Source organism: Schistocerca gregaria, chromosome 3 (assembly GCF_023897955.1).
Source record: "Schistocerca gregaria isolate iqSchGreg1 chromosome 3, iqSchGreg1.2, whole genome shotgun sequence".
Classification (NCBI taxonomy): domain Eukaryota; kingdom Metazoa; phylum Arthropoda; class Insecta; order Orthoptera; family Acrididae; genus Schistocerca; species Schistocerca gregaria.
This window is the reverse complement of record NC_064922.1, coordinates 538,798,707-538,817,125: the sequence shown is the minus strand read 5'-3', so window position 1 is coordinate 538,817,125 and position 18,419 is coordinate 538,798,707. Positions and strand designations below refer to the sequence as shown.

Here is an 18,419-nt window from a genome sequence, read left to right as displayed (position 1 = left end):
AGCCCTGCGACCAGCCGCTGGTCTGCTTTTCTTCCATTGGCTGACGTCACCCTTCCCAGAGGCGGAAACCTGGGAAGGAAGGGACCCAAGGGACCCTTTCCGTGCTATTCGAGCCGGGGAAGTTTGAGGCTTCCCCAGCTTAGAAGTGGGGACTGATGTCCCCGATGGTTGGGGGGGTGCTGCTCCTGAGGCAGGTAGTGCAGGAGCAGCAGGGAGTGAAGTGCCCCCCACCATCAAGGGGGCAGGTGTAGCATTCCGGCTCCGAGAGGTGGCAGTCTGAGGGAGAGCTAATGGGGCCATAACAGTAGTAGCCGCGGCGTAAGAGGCAGTCATTCGAACAGGATGGAGGCGTTCGAACTTCTGCCTGGCCTCAGTGTATGTCAGGCGGTCCAGGGTCTTATACTCCATGATTTTGCGCTCTTTCTGGAAGATCCTGCAGTCCGGCGAGCAAGGCGAGTGGTGCTCTCCGCAGTTTACACAGATGGGAGGCGGAGCACATGGAGTATTTGGATGTGATGGGCGTCCACAATCTCGACATGTGAGGCTGGAAGTACAGCGGGAAGACATATGCCCGAACTTCCAGCACTTAAAGCACCTCATCGGGGGAGGGATATATGGCTTGACGTCACAACGATAGACCATCACCTTGACCTTCTCAGGTAAAGTATCACCCTCGAAGGCCAAGATGAAGGCACCGGTGGCAACCTGCTTATCCCTCGGACCACGATGTACGCGCCGGACGAAGTGAACGCCTCGCCGCTCTAAATTGGCGCGAAGCTCGTCATCGGACTGCAATAGAAGGTCCCGATGGAATATTATGCCCTGGACCATATTAAGACTCTTATGGGGCGTGATTGTAACCGGAACATCCCCCAGCTTGTTACAATCGAGTAACCGGCGGGACTGGGCGGAGGACGCCGATTTGATCAAAACCGAGCCCGAGCGCATTTTGGACAAGCCCTCCACCTCCCCGAACTTGTCCTCTAAGTGCTCGACGAAGAACTAAGGCTTCATGGATGTAAAGAATTCACGATCAGCTCTCGTACACACCAGGTAACGGGGCGAGTATGGTTCAATGGCATCCTTAGTCTTTCGTTCCTCCCATGGTGTAGCCAGGGAGGGGAACGATTTGGGGTCATATGTAATTGCGTTGTGTTGAGCCCTGGAACGCTTAGAGACTGCTGACGGCTGGCCGCCAGCAAGAGATGATGTACCACGCTTCATTGCGGGTCATCCGCCCTGATGCCACCTACTCCGACCAACATCCCTTCCCACGGGCGCCACCCAGCCTCAGCAACGACCACCTGGCAGGATGGCCATTGCCGGGAGTCCCAATGCCCCAAGAAGATAGGCATCTACTCCTTGGCATACGTGGGGAGTTAACGGCGCTGGCATCAGCAGAGCGATCCCTGTGTAGTCAGGGGGCTACAACCAACAGGGTACATGGCGGCCCCACCACAACGGACTGGCTACCGTGCTGGATTTCAGGTGATGTAGTCCAATATCGTCATTGGCGCATAAAGCGACACAGCATACCAGACTGCAATAAACTGCACCCAAGAACAAATCCACGCCCAAGAGATGGTAGGTGAGCGGGACTGCTAAGCGATGACGACAAACCTGGCTAGAGATGGTAATGCATGATGGACACATCGCTCCTTGTAAGGCGCCCTTCCCCAATCGGCTCGCTCTTCGGAAAATTTAGAAGGATGGAGGTCAAACCCGTTAGGAGACCATCTCACAAGGCCAAAACGTTTGAGACTCCTTTTAGTCGCCTCTTATGACAGGCAGGCATACCGTGGGCCTATTCTTACCCCCGAACCCACAGGGGGGCTTGGGGGAGGGATATAGGGCTTAACGTCACATCGGTAGACCATCACCTTGACTTTTTCCGGTAATGCATCCCCTTCGAAGGCCAAGATGAAGGCACCGGTAGCAATCAGATTTTCCTTCGGACCCCGATGAACGCGCCGGACGAAATGTACACCTCGGCGCTCTAAACTGGTGCACAGCTCTTCATCAGACTGCAAAAGAAGATCCCTATGGTAAATAACTCCCTGGACCATATTTAAACTCTTATGGGATGTGATCGTAACGGCAACATCCCACTACTTGTCACAAGCGAGTAACCGTCGTGACTGGGCAGAGGATGCCGTTTGTATCAGGACTGACCCAGAGCGCATTTTTGACACGCCCTCCACCTCCCCAAACTTGTCCTCTAAATGCTCGACGAAGAACTGAGGCTTTGTGGAGAGAAAAGGCTCCCCATCAACCCTCGTACAAACTAAGAAGCGGGGCGAATAACTGCTACTGCCATCCTGAGACTTACGTTCCTCCCACAGTGTGGCCAGGGAGGGGAACGTTTTTGGATCGTACTTCTGAGCATTAAACTGAGCCCGAGAACGCTTAGAGACTGCTGGCGGCTGGCCACCAGCGAGAGACGAGGTACCACGCTTCATTGCGGGTCATCCGCCCTGATGCCACCTACTCCCACCAAAGGCCCTCCCCATGGGCGCCACACAGCCACGGCAAGAGCCACCTGGCAGGATGGCCGTTGCCGGGAGTCCCGATACCCCAGGAGGATAGGCATCTACTCCTTGGCATACGTGGGGAGATAACGGCGCAGGCATCAGTAGAGCGATCCCTGTGTTGTCAGGGGGCTACAACCAACAGGGTACATGGCGGCCCCACCACAACGGACTGGCCACCGTGCTGGATGTTAGGTAACATGTGGTCCATGGTCGCCGTCGGTGCAGAAAGAGGCACTGCACAGTTTAAGGTGGTATCTGCACGCAGAAAAAGAGTCATGCCCAAGAGATGGAGAGCGAACAGGACTGCAGTTCAACGGTGTATAAGCTGACGAAAGGTCTGATCGCAAGATGGACACAATGCACCAAGTAAGGCGCCCTTCCCCAATCGGCTCGCTCTTCGGAAAATTTTGAGAGATGGAGGTCAAACCCAACAGGGGACCATTATATAAGGCCGAAAAGTTTGAGACTCCTTTTAGTCGCCTCTTACGACAGGCAGGAATACCGCAGGCCTATTCTAAGCCCCGAACCCGCAGGGGGGGATGGTTTATTGCAACATCCCACTGTAGATGCTGACGAATCCACACTTCAGACAGTTATTGGAGAAGAACACAACACATCCAGTTCCAGATGAATCTACAATGAGGAAGAACTATTTATCTGTGTACTACAAGGAGGTTCTCAACAACATATGAAGTAGTGTTGCTATTCACAAGGTCTGGGTGTCCACAGATGACACTATCAATGTGGGTGGGTGTTATGTTGCAAATGTTGCTGTTTGTGTTCTAAAAGTTTACGGGAATGGAGAAATGTTCCTCAGAAAGCATGAAGCTCTCAAGAGAGTAAACAATTGCCATTTTGTTTGACAACTTGATGAAGGTGTCCAATCCCCCCCCCCCACGCCCCGCCAAACGATCAGCAAATTCATTACCCAGGATACCTACGTGGCCAGGAACCCAAAGAAAATCAACTGAACAAGTAGCATCACCGAGATTGGCTAGAAGGTCATGGGTGGCAGAGATCAAGCGGTGAAGGGAAAAACACCGAGCGATTGCCTGAAAGCTACTCATTGAGGAAGGACATAACAAATCTCAGTTGAGGGAGAACCATTTAATAAAGCAGAGAGCCTGATAGATGGCCATCTATTCCACAGTAAACATCCCACACGTGACAGGCAAGAGATGATGTTCTATGCCAACAGAAGACATGAAAGCACATTCCACTATTCTAAGTGATTAGCACATTTAGAGCCACCAATATATATAAAAAAAATGGCATACTGAAACTCCCATAGGAGCATTCAGAACCATCAATGATACATCACTGGAGAGATAGAGGCTTTCAGGGCGGTTGGGAGAAAACATTGGGAAGAGGACAAGGAGGGGAAGAGGACAAGGAGGGGAAATTGAAATTACGGCAGAGGGAAGTGAGGCGGAGCCCAACCAGTAAATCCACCCAAGAATGGGCAATGGGTGGGTAATGGTCTGAGGCCCTGAAAAGAATACAATAGAATTGGAGCTGTGACCAGTAGAAGAGTGGGTAATGATGGCACAGGGAACCAGGAGCTGAGGGGAGAGATCCCAGTGCCAACCAGAAGACTAACAATAGGGCTAGTGCAAAAGGCAGCAGTGGCTAGATGGATATCACAATGGTGAAATGGGTCCAAGAGGAGCAGTGTGGAAGGGGCAGCTGATCCATAAACTTAACAACCACAGTCCATACGAGACAGAATTAAAGGCAAAAAAAGTGTCAAACAATCCATACCCCATGAGGTGTGGGCAAAAAAGTAAAAGACATTGAGTTTACGAAAACAGTTAACCTTCAATGACAGAAATGTGGCAATCAAGTAAGCTTGTTGTCAAAATGAAGACCCAAGAAATGAAACTGGAGGAGCACGGTCAAGTGTTGGGCATCGAGGCAGAGCTCTGGATCACATGGACTGTAGTACAGCAACAGAAATGCACCACAATCAACTCAAGGGGAAAGAAATGAGAACTGTGCCAGAGTAACCACACCGGATAGTACCTGAAGCTGTCATCTACATCCATACTCCACAAACCACCTGACGGTGTGTGGCAGAGGGTACCCTGATTACCTCTATCGGTTCTCCCTTCTATTCCCCCAGACACCAGTTTCTCACAGCTCCGCATTACCTTTAATTATGTTAATTTCTTCAGTTGGTTGGTTGGTTTGGGAAAGGAGACCAGACAGTGAGGTCATCGGTCTCATCGGATTAGGGAAGGACAGGGAAGGAAATCGGCCATGCCCTTTGAAAGGAAGCATCCCGGTATTTGCCTGGAGAGATTTAGGGAAATCACGGAAAACCTAAATCAGGATGGCCGGATGCGGGATTGAACCGTCATCCTTCCGAATGCAATTTCTTCAGTCTCAGCATTTCTTCACAGTAACTATTCCTTTTTTCACTCCCTTTTAGTTTTCTACATCTTTCATTTCCTGACCTGCCTATTTTTCACTGTCCCTCTGCCACCCGTATCACTTACAATGCACTTAGCTTTTTGCTTTTATTAACTCGTGCACAATGTTTTAGCATTAATCTCTCTCTCTTGCATATTACCCTATTTTCCACCTTCAAGCTCACAGGTTTTCAAATCTCATCTGGTGCAATCCCCAGCAATCAGTCTTTTCTTCTCATCCTGTCCGGTAAGTGTCTCCTGACCAGAGTTATGTGCAACTTTTCTGACTCTACAACTTTTCTTTCAACCCTTCTGCCAGGAGATGGAGCCACTGGTTCCGAAAGCATGCAATCTGTAATAAATGTTATATTTGTGGTGAGTAGATTTTTTAAATATATTCAGTCACTTATATTTTGAAAAATTGATTATTTGTTGATATAAAATTACTTTGCAATTGATGTTTCCACAAGTCTAGAGGTAGGGTCCAGCCATCATCCACATCATACTTTTTTCTAAAGTGCCATGTGTTTACATTGTTGCCTATTTTGTAGGTTACATGCAGCATCTTGTGAAGTGTGGATGGCTGCACACCACCAACACTGACCCTCTCTCCCATGGCACTGTTAATGGCAAAGTAATTTTGACCTGAGTATAATGTCCTGAATTCTTGGACTATCTGTTCCTTCCTATGAATGGGACACATCAGCAAGTGGGAGTTGCATCAGTCCTGACGTCTGACATACATTTTAGGATGGACACAAGGTGTTCTGTAATGTGAAGCACAGCCACAATTATGACAGGTGATTTATTGGGACATTTAGATGACTTATGTCTGAAATGGAGGCACTAAAAGCACCACATAGGTGGTGGTATGCAGGGCTTGGCATCACAGCAGTACAACATCACCTTTTCTGGGAGCGTGGTTCTTATGAAGACTAGAATAAATGCATCCCTGTCAACTATTATCCTTAAACCCTCTCTTGATAAGCACATGAATTGCATCCCTCATCATTTCATGTTAGCATGTAGTTCTTTATCAAATTGAACTAATAATTCCTAGTAGTGTTTTTTAGCTTCTACACAGTAAAAGAAATGAATATCGACCAAAGAAGTACACGGAAGCAAGGCTCAAGACTAAATGTTGTCCTTCCACTGTCTTTATCAGTGTGAACCTCCTCCATGTTTTGCAATGCTGCCAACTCTCAAAACTTATTTCCAATTTGTTGAGCTTAGAATTGAAGTTTTGTCATTAAAAAGGTCTTGCCATCATTTCCGGTACTGAGTAAGTGCTGTGATGAATAGAGTTCTCCATGCCAACACTGTTGTATAACCTCCCATGATGTAGCCAATGGTGGGAAGACTTTGGGATTGTACTTAAAAGCATTATAGAGGAAGTTCTGACCTGAAGCGTCTGCTAGGATCTCACATTCGCTGGCATAAGAAAGACTGAGTTGCTTCGTGTAACACTGATCCAGTGTCACCCATTCCAAAAGCCAGGTGCCACCACGACATGGCAAATTCTAGGCTTATGTGGAAAGTTTGTAGTGCACACACCAGCAGTGCATTGTTGGTTGGTTGGTTTGGGGTATAAAGGGACCAAACTAAAGGGTCACCAGTCCATTTTTCCTGACACAAGCAAGGCTCAAGGCACAAAAACACCAAACACCACACCCAAAAAGAAAACAAATGGAACGAACATAAAATGGGGAAAACATACACCACAAGGAAAAGCAGAAGGTATTAAAACCATAGAGCATATGGCCTGGGCTGGCTGATTATAATAATAAAAGGGGATGACCCACCCACTCTGAAACACATTAAAATGTCCGCCCCAAAAAGACAAGGCGAGATGAACACATGTAGGGAAAAAGACAACCACCAACACAAACAAATGCAAAGAAACTGCGACAGAGTTAAAATGGAGGGAGGGTGGTGATCTCAGAGAGAAGGCTAAATGCCCACCCTTAGATGGTACAATAACCCCCCCCCCCCCCCCCCAACAAATGAAATGAAAAACTAAATCTGCTGTAGATGCATTGTCGCGAAACACTGAAGGTAGGGTGCTGGAAGGTTAAAAGTCAGTTGCAGAGCAGCTAAATGTGGGCAGTCCAGCAAGATGTGGACGACAGTCATATGTGAGCCACAGTGACACTGAGGTGCGTCCTCGCAACGGAGGAGGTAGCCATGTGTTAGCCATGTATGGCCAATACGGAGCCAGCAGAGTCCATGCGAGAAGCCCGCATGGAGGTCTTGCCTGGGATTCTGACATGTCCTGCGGTCCACACAAACACCACTGAGCAACCGGACCATTCTACGTCTACATTTATACTCCGCAAGCCATCCAACGGTGTGTGGCAAAGGGCACTTTACGTGCCATTGTCATTAGCTCCCTTTTCTGTTCCAGTGGCGTATGGTTCGCGGGAAGACGACTGTCTGAAAGCCTCCATGCGTGCTCTAATCTCTCTAATTTTACATTCATGTTCTCCTCGGGAGGTATAAGTAGGGGGAAGCAATATATTCTATATCTCATCCAGAAACGCACCCTCTCGAAACCTGGCAAGCAAGCTACACCACGAAGCAGAGTGCCTCTCTTGCAGAGTCTGCCACTTGAGTTTGGTAAACATCTCTGTAACGCTATCATGGTTACCAAATAACCCTGTGACGAAACACAACACTCTTCTTTGGATCCTCTCTATCTCCTCCGTCAACCCGATCTGGTACGGATCCCACACTGATGAGCATTACTCAAGTATAGGTCGAACGAGTGTTTTGTAGGCCACCTCCTTTGCTGATGGACTACATTTTCTAAGGACTCTCCCAATGAATCTCAACCTGGTACCCGCCTTACCAACAATTAATTTTATATGATCATTCCACTTCAAATCGTTCTGCATGCATACTCCCAGATAGTTTACAGAAGTAACTGCTACCAGTGTTTGTTCCGCTATCATATAATCATACAATAAAGGATCCTTCTTTCTATGTATTCGCAATACATTACATTTTTCTATGTTAAGGGTCAGTTGCCACTCCCTGCACCAAGTGCCTATCCACTGCAGATCTTCCTGCATTTCGCTACAATTTTTTAATGCTGCAACTTCTCTGTATACTACAGCATCATCCGCGAAAAGCTGCATGGAACTTCCGACACTATCTACTAGGTCATTTATATATGTTCCCGGGCATAGATGGACTCCTGGATGGTCGCTGCCAAAGGACGACAAGGGTAGCTGGTCGATAGCTTCTAGGCTGCTCAAGGAGTCACTACACAGAAGAAATGACTCCTCAAGGCATGAATGGATGTGGTCAAGAGCATGAGATATAGCCACCAGCTATGCAGTGAAAACACTGCAGCCATTAGGCAAGGAATACTGTTCAGTATGTCCTCCATGAACAAATGCGAAGCCAATGTGACCATCAGCCATCAAGCTGTCGATGTAAACCACTTCATTGCCTCGGTACATGTCAAAAATTGAGAGGACGTGACAGCGGAGAGCCACGGGGCCATGTGAAAGATCCAGGCAAAGCTGCGGCCTAGGTGTACACCATGGATGTGTACACGAATGGACCTCGAGTATAGTTGGTAAAGGCAAGGACTTCAATTCAGACAGAAGGGATCGGATGCGAGCTGCCATTGTAAGCCCCAACCTGGGCTGCTGATGCAGGAGATGAACGGCAGTGGGTGGGAAAAGGAGATGGTAATTCTGATGCGCAGGAGCATTATGAACATGTGCAATGTAACTGGCGAGCAGTTGCGCACGCCTGACCTGCAATGGACGCTGGTCGCCGGACTCGTCCTAAAAGCTCTTGTCGCTAGTCGAAAGCCAGAGTGATGAACTGGGTCGAGTAAATGCAATGCTGCGAGTGCCACTGAACCATAAATCAGACTCCCATAGTCAGGGCAGGTTCGTACAAGGGCTCTGTAGAGCTGCAGCAGCGTAGAGCAATCTGCACCCCAGTTGGTGTTGCTCAGGCAGCAGAGGGCATTGAGGTGCTGCCAGCACTTCCACTTAAGGTGATGAAGATGAGGAAGCCAAGTCAATCAGGTGTCGAAAATCAGTCCTAAGAATCGATTTGTCTCCACTACAGGTTAGGGGATCATCAGTAAGGTAAAGCTCTGGTTCTGGATGAACAGTACGACACCGACGGAAGTGCATAACATACGACTTTGCTGCCAAAATCTGGAAGCCGTGGGCTGGAGTCCGTGGGCTAGAGCTCGTGACTGCGCCTTGTAGTTGGCTTCCTGTAGGCACTGCAAGGCAACACCAGTACTAGTGGAGCAGTACAAAATACAGAAGTCATCCACATACAGAGGGGGTAAGACAGGCGGCCCTACAGCTGCTGCTAGACCGTTAATGGCTACAAAAAATAAAGATGGGAGGCACCAACTTGGACACGGAAAGTACAGAGCGATAGGAAATTTTGAATAAAACACAGGGGTGGGCCCAAAGGCCCCACCCATATAATGTGACAAGGATATGATGTCGCCAGGTCATGTCATATGCTTTTCGTAAAAAGAAAAAAAGAAAAGAAAAAAAAGGGCAACCACATGTTGGTGTCTGGGAAAGGCAGTTTGTACGGCAGACTCGAGGAAAACCAGATTATCAATAGTAGAGTGGCCCTGGTGGAAACCACCCTGGCATGGAGCCAGTAGGCCACGTGACTCCAGGACCCAACACAACTGCCAACTTACCATACATTCTAACAGCTTGCAATGAATGTTGGTGAGGCTGATGGGCTGATAGCTATCTACATCAAGTCGGTTTTTACTGGGTTTGAGCACTGGAAAGATGGTGCTCTCCCATCACTGCAATGGAAAGATGCTGTTGCACCAGATCCAGTTGAAGATGACTAGGAGATGTCGCTTGTAGTCAGACGAGAGATGTTTGATCATTTGAATGTGGATCCGATCTGGCCCAGGAGCTGTGTTGGGGTAATGTACAAGGATGCTGAGGACCTCCCACTCTGTAAATGGAGCATTATAAGGTTCACTGTAACGTTCAGTGAACGAGATGACTTTCCTTTCCACCCGCCATTTGAGGGTGTAAAATGCTGGGGGATAATTCTCTGACACCGAGTTTCGAGCGTAGTGCTCAGCAAAGTGATCGGCAGTTGCATTTGTGACAGTAGATAACACACCACTGATGTTAATGCCAGTAACACCTGCCTGGGTCTGGTACCCACAAACACGTGTGATCTTCGTCCAGACTTGGGAAGGTGATGTACGGCACCCAATGGTTGACATGTACCTCTCCCGACACACCTGTTTTAGTCTTTTCATAAGCTGGAAAACATGGGCACGGAGCTGTTTAAAAGGTATTAGGTGCTCTAGGTAAGGGTGCAGCTTATGTCTCTCTAGAGCTCGCCGATGCTCTTTAATGGCCACAGCAATTTCCAGCAACTACCAAGGTACTGACTTTCAGCGGGGGCATCCTAAAGAACAAGGGATTGTGTTTTCCGCCGCAGAAACAATCGTTCTAGTGACCTGCTCAACTACCACATTGATGGTACCATGGGAAGTAGATTCAACAGTGACAGCAGAGGGTAAAGTTTCCCAGTCTGCCTTATTCAAAGCCCTTCTTGGTAGATATCCGGTGGAATGGTGCTGGGGGAGTGTCAGGGAGTTGGGAAAGTGGTCACTACCACACAAGTCATCGTGGGCTCTCCAGTGGATAGATGGGAAAGCCCTGGGCTGCAGAGGGATAAATCAATGGCCCAGTAAGTGCCATGAGCCACACTGAAATGTGTGGGTGCCCCAGTATTTAAGAGGCAGAGGTCGAGTTGAGACAGGAAGGTTTCGAGGTTGAGTTGAGACAGGAAAGTTTCGACATCTCTATCTCTGACAGTAAGTGCAGTGCCATCCCCCAAAGGGTTATGGAGGTTAAAATCTCCCAAAAGTAGGATAGGTTTACGGAGTTGATGAACCAGTGCAGCCATTGCGTTCAGGGGTACTGCACCATATGGAGGACGCAGACAGGTATTTCCTGCATTGTCCTTATCCTGACAGCAACAGCTTCAAGAGGAGTTTGAAGGGGCACAGATTCACTGCATATCGAGTTCAGGACATGCACACAAATTCCACCTGACACTAATACTGTCGCTACGGCTCTTGTAACATCCCCTTTAGCCACGAAGGGAAGGGGTCCGCACGACTGGGAACCAGGTTCCTGGGAGGGCAATGCAGATAGCAGGTGTAAAGCTGAAGAGTTGCTGTTTCTCAACCAGGTAGTGGGGAAAACCACAGCAATTCCACTGGTGGATGACATTATCAAGAGGCTGGGAATATATGAAGCATGCAAGGAGGCAGATTACGCCTCAGGATCACCTGCTGCCACCGATTGAGTATTTGTATCCATTCCTATTGTGAATGGGGCATCAGTGAGATCCAGGTCCTCAGGGGCCACTGAGATCTCCACCTCATCTGCAGGTGCAGTACTGGTAGGGAGTGGTGGTGTTGAGGCCACCGGAGGGTCCTTTTTCTTAGTAGACTTCTTTACTTGCTTGACCTTTCACTTCTCTTTAGGGGCTTGCTCGAAGGACCTCAGAAGTAGCTTCAGGCATGGACGAGGACTGTGAAGCTCTCTGTCCAGCAACTTTTGGCTCCTTTAGCCACTGGCGAGTGTCTGCTGTGGCATTAGTGGAGACCTTGGGAGAGAGGGTCCCTTGGGAACCCTTCCACACAAGAGGACCGCAGGAGGCTATTGCTTCTCCGGCTGGGGGGAGGGGACCAAGATACTCTGCATTGGGGGGGGGGGGGGTCCTTGCTCCTGATGTAGGTACTTTGGGAGCAACAGAAGGCAGATGTATTTGGGAGGCCCAGAGGACCCAATGTTCGTTGCACAGAGTGTGGTACAACTGGTACTTGTGATGGTGGTGGTAATATAGCTGCAGCATATGTGCCCAAATTTCCAGCACTTAAAACACCACATAGAGTGAGGGGGATAAGGTTTAACTTTACAGTGGTGAACCATCACCTTGACCTCTTCAGGCAATGTATCACCCTCAAAGGGCAAGATGAAGGCACCGGTAGCAACCTTGTTGTCTCTGGGTCCCCTGTAAACGCATCGGATCCCTGCATTGTCAGTGGGCTACAGCCTTGCAGGTACATCGCAATCCACCCTTAAACAAACTAGCTATTGTGTTAAATTTTGGATATGGAAGGACATTTGTGCAGAACTGGGTGACAGGATGGCCACACTCGGTGCTCCTCCTTGCGCAATTCACACTTTGAATTCTGAAAAGTACATTGGTTGAAACTGGACTGGAACCAGAAGGAGTAAAGAAAGATAGGAAGTAATGTGAGGGGACAAGTGACTGCAACCTATATCTATTTGAACCTGTGTACAACCACTCAAAGTATTTTTTAGTTGTGAATGAAATTACAGAATGGAATGAGTAGAAATTTCCAATTTGCTTGGGATTAAGAGACATCAGATTACCTTCCAGCATTAAATTTTTAATTTTCAGCACAATGGCAGGCTGTTCTGACACTTCCTAGTATTTTAAAATTTGTGTGCTGGACTGGGACTCAAAACTTGAACCTTGCCCTTCGTCGATATGATATTACTGACTTAAGCTATCTAGGCTTTATTTCCACCAGTACCTTCCCCCTACTTCCCAAAAGTTTGCCTGCTTATCTTGCTGGACCGTCCTCTGGGACAAAAGGATACTGCAGAGAAATCTCTTTGCCACAGGTTTTGATTCAATTTCAGAAAAATCTATATCAAAACGAGGCATTACTTCAACCTGTGTTAATATACTGGAGAACATATACATCGTGCTACAGTTTCAAATTACGCTTCATCAGTTTAGCAAGAAATTTAGCATCTTAAGTGATTCCATCTCAACAAAACTCCTCTCACGAGGCTTAAAGGAAGTTTTTGTTTTCTTAAATGTCAAAATAATGAAGGAATACTTGCTGGTGAAACATATGTGGACAATCTTTAATTATCTGAGGAGACACTACTCTTTGGCTCTGGTAAGGATAAACTTCAACAACAAATGGCAGGTCTTAATACTATTATCTAGAAAGTAGATAAAACAATCAATTACAATAAAAATAAATAAATAAATAATGAATACAATGATTGGAAAATAGTATACATTATCAATAAAGTCACAGAACCAGAACAACTGAAAAATGCCCTAGCATAATTTGGCTAAATTAAACAGGTTTCAACACTTTACTTTAGTCTAGATGTGTCTAAGAGAGGCTACTTACTAGCAGTAGCAGTCTGTATTCAACTGTATGTGTACACTTGCAGCAGTGAGACAGAAGTTTTAATCCTAAAATTACCCAAAGATAGAGTTGCTTTGCAAGCAACGAAGAGCTGCATGATAGCAACTACTTGGAGAGGCAGAAAAATAAACAAGCCTATCACAGAACATACTGGAGTAGAAATCTTATTTATTACTGTAATGAAACAAGGCAACTGGATGTAAATGGATAAACGAATGTCTCTGATGGATCCCAATACACAAGGAAAGTCTTAAGTGACAATGCAATGGTAGACTGATTAATGACATTGGAAAACATGCAGGAGCAGCACTTGTTCTTATGGCTGGCGCACGGAAAAGTCTCGAGGACACTTTTATGCTGCAGTGAATGACAAATTATTGACAATGATTAAATGTGGTCATTTCATGCCACTTATGGAAGGAAGTAATACACTCCTGGAAATGGAAAAAAGAACACATTGACACAGGTGTGTCAGACCCACCATACTTGCTCCCGACACTGCGAGAGGGCTGTACAAGCAATGATCACACGCACGGCACAGCGGACACACCAGGGACCGCGGTGTTGGCCGTCGAATGGCGCTAGCTGCGCAGCATTTGTGCACCGCCGCCGTCAGTGTCAGCCAGTTTGCCGCGGCATACGGAGTCCCATCGCAGTCTTTAACACTGGTAGCATGCCGCGACAGCGTGGACGTGAACCGTATGTGCAGTTGACGGACTTTGAGCGAGGGCGTATAGTGGGCATGCGGGAGGCCAGGTGGACGTACCGCCGAATTGCTCAACACGTGGGGCGTGAGGTCTCCACAGTACATCGATGTTGTCGCCAGTGGTCGGCGGAAGGTGCACGTGCCCGTCGACCTGGGACCAGACCGCAGCGACGCACGGATGCACACCAAGACCGTAGGATCCTACGCAGTGCCGTAGGGGACCGCACCGCCACTTCCCAGCATATTAGGGACACTGTTGCTCCTGGGGTATCGGCGAGGACCATTCGCAACAGTCTCCATGAAGCTGGGCTACGGTCCCGCACACCGTTAGGCCGTCTTCCACTCACGCCCCAACATTGCGCAGCCTGCCTCCAGTGGTGTCGCAACAGGCGTGAATGGAGGGACGAATGGAGACATGTCATCTTCAGCGATGAGAGTCGCTTCTGCCTTGGTGCCAATGATGGTCGTATGCGTGTTTGGCACCGTGCAGGTGAGCGCCACAATCAGGACTGCATACAACCTAGGCACACAGGGCCAATACCCGGCAACATGGTGTGGGGAGCGATCTCCTACACTGGCCGTACACCTCTGGTGATCGTCGAGGGGACACTGAATAGTGCATGGTACACCCAAACCGTCATCGAACCCATCGTTCTACCATTCCTAGACCGGCAAGGGAACGTGCTGTTCCAACAGGACAATGCACGTCCGCATGTATCCCATGCCACCCAACGTGCTCTAGAAGGTGTAAGTCAACTACCCTGGCCAGCAAGATCTGTCCCCCATTGAGCATGTTTGGGACTGGATGAAGCGTCGTCTCACGCGGTCTGCACGTCCAGCACGAACGCTGGTCCAACTGAGGCGCCAGGTGGAAATGGCATGGCAAGCCGTTCCACAGGACTACATCCAGCATCTCTACGATCGTCTCCATGGGAGAATAGCAGCCTGCATTGCTGCGAAAGGTGGATATACACTGTACTAGTGCCGACATTGTGCATGCTCTGTTGCCTGTGTCTATGTGCCTGTGGTTCTGTCAGTGTGGTCATGTGATGTATCTGACCCCAGGAATGTGTCAATAAAGTTTCCCCTTCCTGGGACAATGAATTCACAGTGTTCTTATTTCAATTTCCAGGAGTGTATGTCACCTGACTCCTCCTAGAACTTGCTCTTATGAAATTTTAACAATAAACCTCTCCATGAGGCACCATTGGTCTCACACTGATGAAATGATCACATTCAAATGGATACCAGAATGTCAGCTTCCTACGTGTACACTCAGTTAGGTATAAACACTCGTGCAGCATAACATATATTTTTAAGCTGCGGTGGCCAGAGTTCTATCACAGAATAATGTTCAGTTGAGGTTTTGGTCAAAACAGTTATCTGTAGAATATCTTTCTTGGTAATTATGAATTCAGTTTAGAAAAATATACCCTACCTCATTTGTATATACTAAAGTTTTGCAGATCTCAGTTGCCAAACAAGTCAATCTCATGTCAGATAATACAATATCAGGTTTTGCATGATCTACATCTACACATTCAAACAGTTTTTATCAATGTCTGTAGGAAGAAACAATTCAGAAAAACTGGAATAATGCTGTGACTATTGTTCAAAGCAAAGTAGACAGATAAGACATAAAAAAGCTCTAAACTTATATCATTCTCACAACATCCAAAATGTTAAGTTTTGGCAGTGATCTCTGTCCCATCCATGCCCTCCAACATACAACACGTCATTAAACTTTACAACATTATTTCCGTAGTTCTTTGATGACATATTGCACAATTTACTGAGAACATTCCTGATCACAAAACCATTATGCCAGAGATGTCTGAGCTCAGCTAACAATGCGGATAAGGATGAACCACTAACTTTTTCAGAATATAAAACAATGTCCATAACATCTGACACACACACACACACACACACACACACACACACACACACACACGTCTGATAACAACAAGTTAAAACCATGTTAACACTTTTATATGTTTGATTTCTAATTTTTCGTTACATTGTGGCAACCTAAGAGTAGCTGAGGGCATTCACTGTTCTATCTGCCTTCTATCAACATGGCATTAAACGAAACGAATACTAATGTTTCCCCCTCTATCCCTCTCTAGCTTCAAATTTGATGAGATATCATTTCTTTAAATATCTGGCAGTGTTTTCGGAGTAGCAGGGATTATGTTGTCATGCAGGTCTATCCCAGTAAGGCCTGAAAACCGCAAATTCTGCAAGACATATTTTCACATGTTACCAGTTGGTAGATAATGCCTCTGTGATGTGCAGAAGTCAGCTGAACATTAGAAAACGAATAAAAAACGTTACCAATAAACAATTGTTCAAAACAGAAGGCGTGATAACTATGACCTCTGCTAAAAGGAAACCTGGAGCACAGAACGATAATGATTATCAATATATTTTCACAAGTAAAACAAAACAAAAATTATCATCTTGTCAACTCGTTCACACAAAGTAAACTGTTTTGCCCTACTTTATTTACTGTCGTGTTGATCACTTTCGTTGCAGTCTTCAGAACATACAATCAGATTTGCTAATAGTGTTGTAGCAGACCTCTGAACGTTCAGAAATATTACCAAACTATCATTCATAAACCGTACACTTCAGTTAGCTTTCATGACACTCGCGTGCAACGACAAAACAATTTTTCTAATTATTAAATTCAGATATGTGTGGTTTGACAGCACAGTAACTAAAGGGTGCTGATTATCAACTAAAATCTATCACAAACTTACCATCCAACCTGCCGCAGTGAGTGAATAATTATTTTATCCACTTCCTCCATCGTAAATCATATGATCACGTACGTGGGAAGTTTCCAGTCAGGCACTTCTCCCTGTGCAGACGTTTATCCGTGTACCGAAAGGAATAACGCAGTTTTTGTCTTGTACAAAACGGTTAGCTAATTTTTTTTCACATCATGTGTAGCGTTTCTCCAAAGAATCGCAAGATAGGATGTACTGTAATTACGTAAATCACTTGCCGTTTAAATGCTACGTTAACATTAGCACAATATTCACTACACTCTCCAGTTTCCCACTCCGGTTAAAATCATTTCCGACACACAGGAAGTTCACCATTGACACTGTAAACATAGTCTCACTAATGTTTCATCCACGCAATTCCTATTCAAAACTTCAACACATTTCTACTAAATCAGAGACTTTATTTTAACCGGCTTAATTACTAACACATCGCCAACTCAAGATCAACATACATTTAGCGCACGCCCCTCGGCTCACGCCGATGTCACAGGTTTGGTTACATCACTGCGCTGTTCGCATTCCACGCTCAATTTATCGCTGCATAAGTGATATGACACCCAGTAAAATAAATTTTTATTTCAACATCTGTCGAGTATCAAAGTACTAAACGTTTGTTTAATAATTTACAAACATTTATTCCATCTATTGATCACCATACTGCAGTATTACTTGATGAGTTCTGGAAATACTTAATAAAACCAAGTAGAAAAAACTGTTAAAAAAGTAATCTGGTGTCGTAACAATGGTGGGACAATGACAGTGTCTAGAGTATATTTAAAATAGGGATTTAAAAGATCATTTCTATTGCGTACGAAGAAGACCTGTGTGCAATGGGTGTTTTCACAGGTTAAATTAACAAGAATAGACTAGAATATAATTTTAGGTTTGCCGATTGTGGTTTTAAAGTAATTGTGAACAATCAGGAAGCAAAGCAGAAGACAACAGCAACAAATTTTATTTAGTTAGCTTCAATTAGACAAAAACAATTTGATTTTCGGGACGGCTTTTCCACTGCCCCCTACGATTTCACTTAATGTCCTTCAAAATATTATAAAAGGTGGTCTCTAAAGGTGTAAATCGCAAAATTATTGATGAGAAACTTCAAACTTATGACTTCCGCGGTACAATCGGTTTGTGATCCACTCCACTTATAATAGATAGCAAGTAAATAGTCATATCAGATAATACATTTCTCGTGGTGAAATCATACTCTGAGTGAGAACAAATGAGTGGTCGTGTTCCACAAGGTTCAGTATTGGAATCGTCCCTTTTCTTGCTACACATAACTAGTCTTTCATTTTTCAGTCATAGAGCAGTGTCTAAAAAGATTATTAAGCATGTGAGTGAAGAAATATTTCAACAACTTTCGGATACAGTGAATAGCTGCTTCAGTCAAGGGGTATTCTGAAAAAGGCTTAAATTAAACAAAGTAGTAGACTACAAAGACATAGGCCGGCCACGGTGGCCTTGCGGTTCTAGGTGCTACAGTCTGGAACTGCAGGACCGCTACGGTCTCAGGTTCGAATCCTGCCATGGGCATGGATGTGTGTGATGTCCTTAGGCTAGTTACGTTTAAGTAGTTCTAAATTCTAGGGGACTGATGACCTCAGCAGTTAAGTCCCATAGTGCTCAGAGCCATTTGAACCATTTGATACAAAGACAAAAGGAAGATGACAAGATGACCTAAATACATATAGAACAGAATCCTTATTTTCTGGTTTCTCAAAAATAACAGAG

The 18,419-nt window shown here is 46.2% G+C and overlaps 1 protein-coding gene across 2 annotated transcripts in view; it reads right to left on the bottom strand.

Moving 5' to 3' along the window:
• The window catches only part of LOC126354257 (coiled-coil domain-containing protein 22 homolog), a 184,320-nt gene extending 166,894 nt beyond the window's left edge, over positions 1–17,426 (bottom strand). Inside the window, exon 1 of one of the 2 annotated variants that reach the window (XM_050003775.1) lies at positions 16,653–17,426. In XM_050003775.1, the coding sequence (XP_049859732.1) occupies positions 16,653–16,702 (50 nt within the window). In that variant the 5' untranslated portion in view covers positions 16,703–17,426. The remainder of the gene's footprint in view (positions 1–16,652) is intronic. The other variant, XM_050003774.1, reaches the window with a different exon arrangement.
• Positions 17,427–18,419: the final 993 nt, after the last annotated feature.